Source organism: Taudactylus pleione, unplaced genomic scaffold (genome assembly GCF_031769625.1).
Source record: "Taudactylus pleione unplaced genomic scaffold, aTauple2 ptg000006l, whole genome shotgun sequence".
NCBI classification, from domain to species: domain Eukaryota; kingdom Metazoa; phylum Chordata; class Amphibia; order Anura; family Myobatrachidae; genus Taudactylus; species Taudactylus pleione.
In genome coordinates, this window is record NW_028284409.1 from 10,760,776 (window position 1) to 10,775,217 (window position 14,442).

The following is a 14,442-nucleotide window of genomic DNA, read 5'->3' on the forward strand; positions in this document are numbered from 1 at the left end:
CGTGCCGCCTGGATGACACAAACGGCAGGAACAGGGAAGCATGCTAGGTGCTGGGAACTCGACTGTGAAACAGGAGACCAAAACGACAACTGGAAACACATGAACGCTATCACCGGCAAGGAGTGAAGTGCTGGCTAGAATTTAACAGAAACAGGGCCCAACCAGAGCAAGTTTCCCTATTGACAGATTATTGAGCACCTGGGCTGTGTTCAGACAGGAGAATCAATCAGTGTGCACACAGACAGGCAGAAATTAGTGCAGAGGTTCAGCAGCAACCAAGACAGGATCTGTGTTTAGCAGCACATTGTTGCAGTTCCAAACAGGAGGAAGGAGGAGACTTAAGCGAACGCTTGTCCGGCGTTGACCCCGCACAGCATTGGCAGCGCGGCAGCTTGTGACACTTGTTGACTAGTTTTCATAGGTGTGGTACCTGCTAGGGCTGCAAGAATATCAAAAGTGTTGTGTGGTAACCATAATAAAATTAGAAAAATAACAATCAGAAGGTTATCAAAGAATGTATTACATGCAAAAGCAAGAATATTTGTTTATGCAATCAAATGCATATGTAATAAGTTCTATAGTGGCAGAACATCCAGATACATGAAAGTAAGGATTGACTAACATCTTCGCAATGGTGTGGTAGCACATGAATTGTCACTACATTTCAAAGAAATCCACAAATGTTCAATAATATACACTGTAGGTTTATATAGAATTAGAGCCATTAAAAATAATAAACAGAATATGGATATTGCCAGCCAGTTCGCCAAAACAGAAATGGATCTCATATAATCCCTAAAAACACTCATTCCCAATTAACTCAACAGTAAATTTGAGTTAAAATTTTGTTTTTGTGTCTTGCCTATGACAAGTGGATATAATATATGGACTGAACAATTACAACAGGGATGGACTAAGAACTCTGTGAGAATTTGATGGAACAGACAATGTACAAAGATACATCAGTCATCATATATATTTTCATGTCTTGTATGTAGGTTATTTTTTTATATGGATATTAAATATATATGTATATATTTTACTTTGTATATGTACGACCAGTAAATGAAGTTATTTTTAAGTAAAGAAACCCTGAAGTGTATGCGATTACCAACACCTGTGTGAATGGGAGTCATTATAGAGTCTGCACTCAGAACTCCATCCAAGTTGGGTGGTTGTGACATTGGTGTTTGCAAATTATCCTAATAATAAATGATACCTCTTTGTCACCACCAAGGGACTAGATTATTAAGGAACTCCTACCACAGCGGCCCTTCGGTTCCACTCACATGATATAAGCTTTAAAAATCAATAGCATGCGCCCTACAAGGTCGTAGGTCTAAGAAAACAGAATATCAGAACTAGAAATTGTTTTAATAAATTCAAAGATTATAGGTACAAAGATTACAGACCATTTCAAAGAAAATAAAAAAGGGTAAAACAAAGTTCAGATTTCACCTTTGGAATTGAATAGTGCCTGGAGTAAGGTCTCTCCTGATAATAGTTGAAGCATCCCAGCCCTGTGGCTACCTTAAGAGTATGAACACTTGCTATACATTGGCTTGGTTAATATACTGTACATTGCATCCAGAAAGTATTCACAGCGCTTCACTTTTTCCACATTTTGTTATGTTACAGCCTTATTCCAAAATGGAATAAATTATTTTTTGTCCCCAAAATTCTACACACAATACCCCATAATTATAATGTGTACAAATTCTTTTTTGAGATATTTGCAAATTCAAGAAAAAAAAAAACCAAACTAAGAAATCATTTTTACATAAGTATTCATAACCTTTGCTCAATACTTTGTTGATGCATCTTTGGCAGCAATTACAGCCTCAAGTCTATTTGAATATGATGCCACAAGCTTGGCACACCTATCTTTAGGCAGTTTCACCCATTCCTCTTTGCAGCACCTCTCAAGCTCCATTAGGTTGGATGGGAAGTGTCGGTGCACAGCCATTTTCAGATCTGTCCAGAGATGTTCAATCAGAATCAAGTCTAGGCTCTGGCTGGGTCACTCAAGGACATTCACAGAGTTCTGAAGCCACTCCTTTGATATCTTGGCTGTGTGCTTAGGGTCGTTGTCCTGCTGAAAGATGAACAGTCGCCCCAGTCGGAGGTCAAGAGCGCTCTGGAGCAGGTTTTCATCCAGGATGTCTCTGTACATTGCTGCATTCATCTTTCCCTCTATCCTGACTAGTCTCCCAGTTCCTGCCGCTGAAAAACATCCACACAGCATGATGCTGCCACCTCCATGCTCACTGTAGGGATGGTATTGGCCTGGTGATGAGCGGTGCCTGGTTTCCTCCAAACATAATGCCTGGCATTGATGCCAAAGAGTTTAATATTTGTCTCATCAGACCAGAGAATTTTGTTTCCTGGTCTGAGAGTCCTTCAGGTGCATTTTAGCAAACTCCAGGCGGGCTGCCATGTGCTTTTTACTAAGGAGTGGCTTCCGTCTGGCCATTCTACCATACAGGCCTGACTGGTGGATTGCCGCAGAGATGGTTGTCCTTCTGGAAGGTTCTCCTCTCTCCACAGAGAAATGCTGTAACTCTGACAGAGTGACCATCGGGTCACCTCCCTGACTAGGGCCCTTCTCCCATGATCGCTCAGTTTAGACAACTTGCCAACTCTAGGAAGAGTCCTGGTGGTTCCGAACTTCTTCCATTTACAGATGATGGAAGCCACAGTGCTCATTGGGACCTTCAAAGCAGCAGATATATTTCTGTACCCTTCCCCAGATTTGTGCCTCGAGACAATCCTGTCTTGGAGGTCTACAAAGAATTCCTTGGACTTCATGCTTGGTTTGTGCTCTGACATGCACTGTCAAGTGTGGGACCTTATATAGACAGGTGTATGCCTTTCAAAATCATGTCCAAACAACTGAATTTACCACAGGTGGACTCAAATTAAGCTTTAGGAACATCTCAGGGATGATCAGTGGAAACAAGATGTACCTGAGCTCAATTTTGAGCTTCATGGCAAAGGTTGTGAATACTTATGTACATGTGATGTCTTCGTTTTTTTTTTATAATTAAATTTACAAAAATCTCAAACTTTTTACACATTGTCATTATGGGGTATTGTGTGTAGAATTTTGAGGACAAAAATAAATTTTATTCCATTTTGGAATAAGGCTGTAACATAACAAAATGTGGAAATGGTGAGCGTTGTGAATACTTTCCGGATGCACTGCATGTATAAAGCTTACCTTAGCAGTGATCTCCGCAAATTGTCCTTATATCATCTGTATGTGTAATCCAAATGGATCTGGTTATTATTGAATGTTTGATAAAAATAGATCAGACATTTTTGGTTATGCCTAAAATCTTATCTGCCTATGTTTTCAGTCCTCTACTAAACACATTAACCGCCTTACATGTGATCCAGGCACTCTGCCCGAGCACCAAATGGTCAATTGTATCCAATTTAGTGCGCCCAATTTATAATTCATTCCCGGCACTCAGTCCGAGGGATGTAGTCATGATCCTGACCATCAGAATGCCGACTGTCACAATCCCGACAGTGACATCCTGATGGTAATAGGGTTAGGGTTAGTGATAGCCTACGGGATGGGTGGGTTAGGGTTAAGATTTGTGTTTAAAATAAATGTTGGAATTTTGACCATTGGGATGCTGTTGTTGGTATTCTTACCGTTAGGCTCCCGTACCCAACCCAGTCATTGATGGGTTGTGCTGACATAAGGGACTTCAATCACATAATCTCAAATATCTAGTTCTGATATTAGAGATATTTGGGAATGTTGCTTATGCCATAGCGATTGAAACAAACAAAAAAAAGGTATAACTGGTGTTTTGGGTTTAGTGGACCTCTAACACTTGGGTACTGTGTGGAATGATAGCCTATTTGGTAGGTAGCAAGGATATTCAAGTGAAAAATGAAGTTCTGCAGCCTCACCTATTTACAGTATTACAGATATTCCTTCTAGTATCCTTTCTAATGAATTCTAGTGAGGCAATATTACATATATACTGTGGGTTTTAAGTGATTAATGAATGTTTCCTAATTAATTTAAGGGGAAGTCCGGGCTCACCTCTTCTCTATGGACATCGTGCCTCTAGTCCTCTCCTTGCTCAATTCCAGCAGTAAAGATGTCCGCCAAGCTTCCATTACTCTTCTTTGTACTATGTCCCATCCTCCTGGAAACATGGTAACTATTACAGTGGTAGTGTCTGTGCTGTGTTTTGTCACATCCCGTGTGTTTATAGTTATATATATATATATATATATATATATATATAATGCATTGAGAACACAGTACAAATCCTCTGTGGTTGATCGCTAGGGTGTCAGGAGTCTTACTTTATTTTTACCTCCATTAATAACCCAATAACAAATTCCCTTACATGCAGTCTCCATTGCAATCACTTTTATCATATGAGTAGTTTACGTTGGTCATAATCATGGAGGTATTATTACTTATTGATATATAAAATGTCAGAAATTAGATTAAAAAAAGTACGACCATTAGACCAGCAATTCACAACATGTTAGCAGCTACTTGTCGGTGTTCTATTTCTAGAATCACTTTCACAATGTAATGGTTACTTTATAGCAAAGGAGTAGAGCTGTTTGCATCAGTATACGGAGTATATAAAAGGAACCACTTCATACTCCAAAGAGCATTTTGCCAAGAGAAACCACATACTATGTAAAAGATTATGGACCTGTTTGGGCGCAGTTCCAATCGAAGGCTGTTTCAGCTTTTACCTTCCTGCAAGCATATAATCTATTTTAATCCTTTAAGAATGTATATTGTTTTATTTGGACAGTGCTGTCAGAACCCATCTATGCCTTGTTCATCTGTTTCTCCCAGGATGCACTGCTGTGTGAAGAAATGCTTCAACATTTAGCTGTATTGATGCAGACAGAGCGGACGAACCCTGTGGTTGTGATTCATGCAGCTTGCACTATTCAGAACCTCAGCCAAGAAGAGAACGTAGAGGTACGGTTTGTTTTCTGCTCAAAAAACTGCTTCACCATATTATTGTTGTGGATAAAATAACAGCAGTCCCTTGTAATGCACTTCTGTTGGAGACTTAAGGCCCCCATACACTGTGCGATATAGCAGCCGATCAGACTGATTGGAACGATATCGCTGTTATATCGTTCCATGTGTGGGTATGATATCGGCCAGTGCGTGCTCCTCCAGATTTTTCTGCATGTTCAGTTGATCTGGAAGAGCGATGTACGATCCTATGCAGCGCTGTGGGGGGAGTACACATCACTGCTCTGCATAGCAGTGTAGGGGGAGCTTGGGGGCAGCCCAGCATCTCAGAGTGCTGGACACGCCCCCACAGTGACGTGAATGGGGGTGCTGCGAGACTCTGTCCCCTTTGAGATGTACCGCATTTTTAAACTTCAAAGTTAGGTGTGTGTGTGTGTGTGTGTATATATATATATATATATATATATATATAAAAACATAATGCAGATGAACTGTATGTGAACAAAATACTCTGCATACATAAAAAAAAATGGTATTCAGGCTTAATAGGCATTAAGTAAATTAATTAATTGTATTGTTTCTGCACTGGATCAGGTGCTTTAGACCTGTCTGACTTTAATCTATGTTGTTTTGTTTACAAATACTTTGTATAACATCAGCATCAGTCAAATCTACATATTCTAATGTATGCATCAATGTAAAGGCGTAAGTACACGGTATAATGCATGATGCATATATGCGTACTCTCCCGGGAATCGCAGGAGGCTCCCGATTTTTCGGGTATCCCATCCGCGATCCCGGAAGAGTAGGCATATCTCCCGCATCCCGCCCACAGGATGGGGAGATTGTACCTGAAATTATCGGGTCTGTAGGGAAGGGGCGGGGCTAAATCATATCATTTAGCCCCGCCCCCTCTTCACGGACCCCCAAATTGCGGGGGGGGGGGGGGCGTGTGTGGTGTTCCTGTAAAGGGGGCGGGGACTCCTGCTCCTCCCGGAAAGCTGCCCAGGAATGTAGGTAAGTATGGCATGATGCCCTCTGTGATTCCTTGAAGGATTGTCAGAGCAGTAACTTATCTTGTTATGTCAGGTTATTGTGCGCAGTCAGTGCTTTGAAGAATTTCTTCTGGCCCTTCTTGACCCGAACAATGAAGAGGAATCTCTGCAGTATGTGGCCTCCTGTCTTGCAGAGCTAGCGAAACATGGTAGGATTTTATCATTTCTCTTTCAGATTCTTAATTGTTGCATAACTGGATGCATTTGTTTGATAGCAGGAAATCTATTTGTACCAGAATATAAAGACTCCTCTCCTTGGGGAAGGTGGAGTACATGCAGTATTTACATGCGTTAGGATCTTACTGCTGCGTCACTGAAAACAGGTTTTGACGTTGAGAATGTCTAAACTACTGACACTGGCAATTTCAGCAATGGCGGGGCAGCAGGTCCAATACAGCTTTCCTCCCACTAAAGAGCAGGTCACTGTAGTAGAGACTCTATATGTACTTCATATACGTGTTGTTGCCCCTGAAGACTTTTTTTTTTGAGGGGGGGGGTGTTAATAAAAAAAAAAATTCATGATCTGCTTTGTCACCATACATAACGAATGGGTCTCCTTTCTATGAATTTTTGCTGTGGTTATGTAAATATTTATCAAAGTGCTGTTTTTGGTTACTATATTATGGCATGTAAAACTGCAATGCGTTATATAAGCTGCAAAGATTCCAAGTCGCCCCCTGTAGCCATGATTATTGGACTTGCAGATCTTGATTACTGTAAAAACAAACAATACATGTAATGATGTAATCCTTAGTATGAAATCTATTAGTCTTTTCTAACAGCTGTTCTACCGGCACTTTGGTTGGATTTCTCCTCGTATCCCCAGGGGGTGCGAGAAGAAATGCTTAGCGCGCCCAAACAGCACTTTGTATTGAATAGCTGCTGGAGCTCCCTCCTGCAGCTATTCAACGTCACATTGAATTTAATGGGGTTATACAGTCATACAGGGGGGAATTAAACATTTTGTATTGTGACTCCAAGAAGGCAATCTTACGAGCAGGTTCTGTGTACAGACTGTGGCAGTCAGTGGGCTGGTGAATGGTGATCATAGTGAAGTCTAGCTGGAGGTAGAGTGACTTTGTCTAAATACAATCTTTAATTTGCAGACTTCACACGGGAGCAGATGGTGAAGAGGAAGGATACAGATGTCATCAGGTGCTTGGTGAAACTGGCGGGGCACTTGGAGCACAAAGAACTGTCCTTTCAGGCAGCTACAGTCATCAAACATCTGGCACATTCTGGTAAGTTACTGAGGAGAAAGCCTTTAATCATATCCACCATAAATAATAATATCCATACTATAAATATGTCACATGCAGGGGAGCATAAAACCTAAAAGGCTATTATAAGAAACCAATGTCTATGGAAGAGTCATTTGATTGTTATGACTGAGTTTTCCCCAAACAGTATTCATCTTATTTACTAATCAATTGTACCACTGTGTTCACCAGCATGAGTACACTTATACTACGGATGCTTTCTACTAAATACACATTATACATTAAATATTCCCCAGCTATGTATAGACCAGTATTCTAGCACTGTACTGATCAGGTACTATGATATTCTGTCTATTAGCTGGAGCGGTGCTGCATCCGATGTCTTGATGAGGAGTGGTGTGTTAGGGAACATTAGAGCATGTGCTATGAGAAGTCCATATTCAGAATGTCCACATTTAAAATGTAGACATGGGGTCTATTTACTAAGCCTTGGAGCGATAAAGTACCAGCCAACCAGTTCCTGTCATTTTTCAAACTCCGCCTATGACATGGCAGCTAGGAGCTGATTGGTGGGCACTTTATCTCCATCCAAGGCTTTGTACATAGGCTAAAATATGTCAGCTCCTAACTATCTTTTTTTAAACATGGTCTGCAAAATGTAAATTGGTAGCTGATTGGTTAGTACTTTATCTCACACAGCTTTGATACATAGGCCCCATAATGGGATACAAATGGAATGGAGAAGGAATAAAAATCAATGCACATTTTGAAGTTTTGGAAAACCAAGACCGATGAGCAGCCTATTTACTGTTGGACATGTATATAAATATAATGTGATCAAATGAGATGAGTACAGCGGAGCCTCGGGCATGTGCCAGGCTGCTAGATGCTTAGTTTGGGTTGTGCTTTGAGTCACCCTCTCTTACAAGATTGATGGAATTGTTCTTTTTAAAGCAATCACCGTATTTCTTACATACAGGAAACATATGAAATGTTTCAGTCTTATCTATAAACTAAGTGAAGTGCAGAGACTGGAATATAATTAAATGATATGATAAATGAATGAACATGATAATGCATCTATTTTTGCTTATATGGAAAATGTTTTATTATACAACTATTTTAGAAAAAGTTTTGGGTAACAGATAAGTCGGCAATAATTTCTTTGGGACACCCTCATTTGAAAGAGGGAATCCAATCTTTATAGTTACAATTTTGGAGGAGATATAGGGATCCGTCCCCCAATATTCTAACCTTTTTTTCTTTTACAAAAAATGACAGTTGTGCAGTAAGAATCTCACTCAATCACTGTGTAAGTCAGATTCAGACCATCCTCCTTATGACAGGAGGATCAGAGTCATCCGGGACATGATGCTTATGCTGCTGAGGCATAAGAGACAGGGGGCAGCCACAGAGCTGCTGACAAGACTTCTCCAGCATAAGAGGCAGGGGGCAGCCACAGATCTGCTGACAAGACTTCTCCAGCATAAGAGACAGGGGGTAGCCACAGATCTGCTGACAAGACTTCTCCAGCATAAGAGACAGGGGGTAGCCACAGAGCTGCTGACAAGACTTCTCCAGCATAAGAGACAGGAGGCAGCCACAGATCTGCTGACAAGACTTCTCCAGCATAAGAGACAGGGGGTAGCCACAGATCTGCTGACAAGACTTCTCCAGCATAAGAGACAGGAGGCAGCCACAGAGCTGCTGACAAGACTTCTCCAGCATAAGAGACAGGAGGCAGCCACAGAGCTGCTGACAAGACTTCTCCAGCATAACAGACAGGAGGCAGCCACAGATCTGCTGACAAGACTTCTCCAGCATAAGAGGCAGGGGGCAGCCACAGATCTGCTGACAAGACTTCTCCAGCATAAGAGACAGGAGGCAGCCACAGATCTGCTGACAAGACTTCTCCAGCATAAGAGACAGGGGGTAGCCACAAATCTACTGACAAGACTTCTCCAGCATAAGAGACAGGAGGCAGCCACAGATCTGCTGACAAGACTTCTCCAGCATAAGAGACAGGGGGTAGCCACAGATCTGCTGACAAGACTTCTCCAGCATAAGAGACAGGGGGTAGCCACAGAGCTGCTGACAAGACTTCTCCAGCATAAGAGACAGGGGGCAGCCACAGAGCTGCTGACAAGACTTCTCCAGCATAAGAGACAGGGGGCAGCCACAGATCTACTGACAAGACTTCTCCAGCATAAGAGACAGGAGGCAGCCACAGATCTGCTGACAAGACTTCTCCAGCATAAGAGACAGGGGGTAGCCACAGATCTGCTGACAAGACTTCTCCAGCATAAGAGACAGGAGGCAGCCACAGAGCTGCTGACAAGACTTCTCCAGCATAAGAGACAGGAGGCAGCCACAGATCTGCTGACAAGACTTCTCCAGCATAAGAGGCAGGGGGCAGCCACAGATCTGCTGACAAGACTTCTCCAGCATAAGAGGCAGGGGGCAGCCACAGATCTGCTGACAAGACTTCTCCAGCATAAGAGACAGGGGGCAGCCACAGATCTACTGACAAGACTTCTCCAGCATAAGAGACAGGAGGCAGCCACAGATCTGCTGACAAGACTTCTCCAGCATAAGAGACAGGGGGTAGCCACAGATCTGCTGACAAGACTTCTCCAGCATAAGAGACAGGAGGCAGCCACAGATCTGCTGACAAGACTTCTCCAGCATAAGAGGCAGGGGGCAGAACTAGAAGTTGTGTTGACTAGCAGCAAATGGTGGGTTCAGGATGAGCAGCATGGGCTCCCCCCTGGGTGAGGCTCTGCACCCATTGTTAATATGCCCCTGCCACTTCTCTTTGTGGTTATTGTCTGTAAAATGGATGTGATGAAGTGGAAAGGAAATATACTGATCTGCAATGTAAGTATGTTCTCTATTTCTCTTATAGGGAAAATTGCAGCAGATTTGAAGCCTCTTATGAAAGAAGTGCAGACCTACCTCATGTGTTTCCTCAGCCACCCAGAGCTGAGATTCCAGCAGACGAGCATTGCTACTCTCTGCTCTCTAAGTGAAGGTAGAGTCAGGGGTTGTTTTTTTTTGAGAAGGGAGGGGGAGAGAGATGGTACCTTTTTGTGTTCTCAGTTACCGTAAATATCTTTGACCATTGACACACTGGGCTCTCTAGCCATAAAGCTGCACACTACACACTTTCTGCTATTATAATAGGTACAAGTTTTATAAAGCTGTACAGAGCGGTTACCTCTTACAGAGAATATTCATATTGCTTGTTGCTCTTTCAAACATTTTGCATTTAACCATTAACTGCAGGTTTAATATATCTAGTTGGTTACAAGTATTAGCCCTCCTGGCCTTATATAAGCTTTTTTAAACACCCAGACAAGAACAAAATATATAATAATAAGCAATTGTATAATAGTAAATAGCATGTAAAACATTCAGGTTTATAATTAATGTATATTCATCTATATGAAAATGGCCATAACTTTTAAAGTGTCCCTCCAATGTACAGTTATGTAAAATAAGGTACACTCTTTCCAATCTGTGTCCTTACATATCAGCACACGGGCAAACGCAGGATTTTGAAAAGGTTTTCATATGGCTGAAAAAAAAAAAAAAAAAAAAGATTTTAAAATTGTGACGCAGGCAGTTCCTTATTTGCCTGAGGTGATCCACCGTCACTCAAAGGCCCCTGGGAGCTGCGCACTGCAGCAGCTTCACTGGACTCTGCCATCTCAGTGGCTATGTGGAGCTCAGATGTCTGCCCATTCAGAGCTCCAAGCACAAGCAGGGCGGCCCATCGAGACTGAGACAAAGCTCTCGGTCTCACAAAGAGAAAATAATCCCCAAAAATATGCTTGAAGAGCTATACAGTCATAGTAAATATTAATGTTTGACTCTACCATCAGAAAGAGACTCTACTATTATGGCTTTCAGGGAAGAATACCCAAGAGATTGGCCCTTCTCTCTCAGATAATGTAAATAACCACAACACGGCTTAGGTTTGCAAAGTTGAACAAAACACGACTTCTCAAATATTTTTCTAGAATATCATCATCTGGATAGGTAAGGCATAAGTGGAAGTGTGCATTCTGAATGCACAATTAAATGTTTGGTGTAAACCATATGTAGCATTCCACCACAAAAAGCCTCAATATGACAATCACCCTTCAGAGTTATATTGTAAACACAGAGCCTGGATGCCTTGTAATCATTGTCCATCATGCACCCCTCTTTATAACAGACTATTCAGGAGGTACATGTGAGGCCTGTCAGACAATTGGAACCTGGCCTGTATTGGACTATGCAACAGCCAGCAAATCTATAATTGATTGACTGAAAAGGAAAAGAATCAAGGTTTTAGAATTGTAAAGTGCAGACCTCGGGGTAAATGTAATAGAATGCGACTTGCAGGCATCTGCGAGATCCTGACCAGTCTAGGCAATGTTTTAAAGTGGCAATCATTTTAAATGCAAAATCGAGCTGGTTTTGCCTTTTAAACGATAAATCATCACCCAGAGTGGTTGGGATCTCGCCGATGCCTGCAAGTTGCAGGCTATTACATTTTCTTCCTCATCTCTATTCGTAAGCTATGTTGGGACCTTAGAGAGAGCTGTGCATAGACAAGCTACATTAGTGTTTATCAGATTTTATAACTGGTGAGATACAAAAGGATTGTGAACTATTTCTTGCTATATAAAAAATACAGCTGAAGGCTTATAAACATTCTTTTTCTTTCAGCTGCTGCACTTGAGATTGTACATACAGACATTGCAAACCTATAGTTATAATAAGGGTACATTTTTCTACTTTGTAACGCTATTAAAGTTAAAACAAACGCTTTCATGTTTAAAAATGTACAGCCATGGCTAAAAGTATTGAGAATGACACAAGTATTGGATTTCACAAAGGTTGCTGCTTCAGTGTTTTTAGACCTTTTTGTCAGATGTTACTATGGTATACTGAAGTAAAATTAATGCAAAGTCAATATTTGCAGTGCTGACCCTTCTTTTTCAAGACCTCTGCAATGCACCCTGGCATGCTGTCAATCAACTTCTGAGCCACATACTGACTGATGGCCGCCCATTCTTGCCTAATCAATGCTTGGAGTTTGTCAGAATTTGTGGGTTTTTGTTTGTCCACCCGCCGCTTGAGGATTGACCACAAGTTCTCAATGGGATTAAGGTCTGGGGAGTTTCCTGGCCATGGACCCAAAATTTTGATGTTTTGTTCCCCAAGCCACTTAGTTATCACTTTTGCCTTATTGCAAGGTGCCCCATCATGCTGGAAAAGGCATTGTTCGTCACCAAACTGTTCTTGGATGGTTGGGAGATGTTACTGGAGGATATTTTGGTACCATTATTTATTCATGGCTGTGTTCTTAGGCAAAGTTGTGAGTGAGCCTTGGCTGAAAAGCAACCCCACACATGAATGGTCTCAGGATGCTTTACTGTTGGCATGACACAGGAATGATGGTAGCGCTCACCTTTCCTTCACCTGGACAAGCACTTTTCCAGATGCCCCAAACAATCTGAAAGGGGATCCATCAGATAAAATAACTTTACCTCAGTCCTCAGCAGTCCAATTCCTGTACCTTTTGCAGAATATCAGTCTGTCCCTGATGTGTTTCCTGGAGAAAAGTGGCTTCTTTGCTGCCCTTCTTTACACCAGGCCATCCTCCAAAAGGCTTCGCCTCACTGTGCGTGAAGATGCACTTACACCTGCCTGCTGCCATTCCTGAGCAAGCTCTGCACTGGTGGAGGCCCGATCCCGCAGCTGAATCAACTTTAGGAGACGGTTCTGGCGCTTGCTGGACGTTCTTGGGCGCCTATTGGACTATTGAACCTCTCTCCTTGAAATTCTTGATGATAATCCGATAAATGGTTGATTTAGGTGCAATCTTACTAGCAGCGATATCCTTGCCTGTGAAGCCCTTTTTGTGCAAAGCAATGACTGCATGTGTTTCCTTGCAGGTAACCATGGTTAACAGAGGAAGAACAATGATTTCAAGCTACACACTCCTTTTAAAGCTTCCAGTCTGTTATTCTAACTCACTCAGCATGACAGAGTGATCTCCAGCCTTGTCCTCGTTAACACTCTCACCTGTGTTAACAAGAGAATCACTGACATGAGGTCAGCTGGTCCTTTTGTGGCAGGGCTGAAATGCAGTGGAAAGGTTGTTTTGGGGATTGTGGGGGTCATTCAGACCCGCTCGCGAGCGCAGGACGCTCGCAAGCGGGTCGATGTTGCCCCACTGCGCATGCGCACAACGGAGGGAGCTCCGTCGCGCGCATGCGTGAGACCCGGATAGCGACGGGCTCTCCGTCGCTCCGGGTCTCGCACCACAGGGGGCGTGCGGTCGATGCCTTTGGTGGGCGTGCCTGCCAGACGGAGGCGTTCCCATGGGAACGCCTACCGTCTGAAGCCGGCCCCACTGACATCACTAGTGATGTCAGTGGGAGTGATTTTGGCTCTGATAGAGCCAAAATCACTCCAGGGCTCGCGGCAGCGAGACCCTACCACAGGGTCTCCGTCGCAAGCCCGATGGTCACGATGATCTTGACCATCGCGACCATCATCATGGACGCTCGCATAAGCTGTGGGTGGTCACCCACAGCTATGCGAGCGTCCAGGAGGACGCTCCATTTTCATGTAGGAGGGCCCTGATTCAGAGCGAGCACTCTGGTCAGAGCGTTCGGCTCTGAATCAGGCCCTAAGTTCACTGTCACGGCAAAGAGGGACTTTGCAATTAATTTAAATTTATCTGATCACCCTTCATGTCATTCTGGAGTATAGGCAAATTGTCATCATAAAAACTGAAGCAGCAGATTTTGTGAAAACCAATTCTTGTGTCATTCTCAAAACTTTTGGCCATGGCTGTACATGGAACATACTGTGATCAATGAGATCAAATGTTGACTTGCTCATCAGAATGTCAACAGTACATTTTGTGTAATTGTTAGGGTTAAGCTAAAATATGCAAAAAAAACCTGTATGTCGACATGCTGGTGGTTACATGTTAAATGTCGACATTATGAAAACTGACATTTTAACCATGTTGACAAATTGCTTTTCAACCTAATGTCCATGTTGACATTCAGAACCTGTCGACATTCTGGTGTCAACTTTTCATGCCATACCTGTTAGGTTACAAAATACATAATAACTTCCAAACATATCTATTTGGCCAATATACATATCTAGTTATCATTCC

General features: G+C 42.5%; 1 protein-coding gene across 2 annotated transcripts in view; it reads left to right on the forward strand.

Annotated features, from left to right (window-relative positions):
- LOC148543068 (uncharacterized) overlaps nt 1–14,442 on the forward strand; it is a 64,974-nt gene that overhangs the window by 47,375 nt on the left and 3,157 nt on the right. Inside the window, exons 9-13 of one of the 2 annotated variants that reach the window (XM_088452565.1) lie at nt 4,047–4,180; nt 4,847–4,975; nt 6,068–6,182; nt 7,140–7,274; nt 10,159–10,284. In XM_088452565.1, coding sequence (XP_088308691.1) covers nt 4,047–4,180; nt 4,847–4,975; nt 6,068–6,182; nt 7,140–7,274; nt 10,159–10,284 — 639 coding nt within the window. The remainder of the gene's footprint in view (nt 1–4,046; nt 4,181–4,846; nt 4,976–6,067; nt 6,183–7,139; nt 7,275–10,158; nt 10,285–14,442) is intronic. The other variant, XM_088452570.1, reaches the window with a different exon arrangement.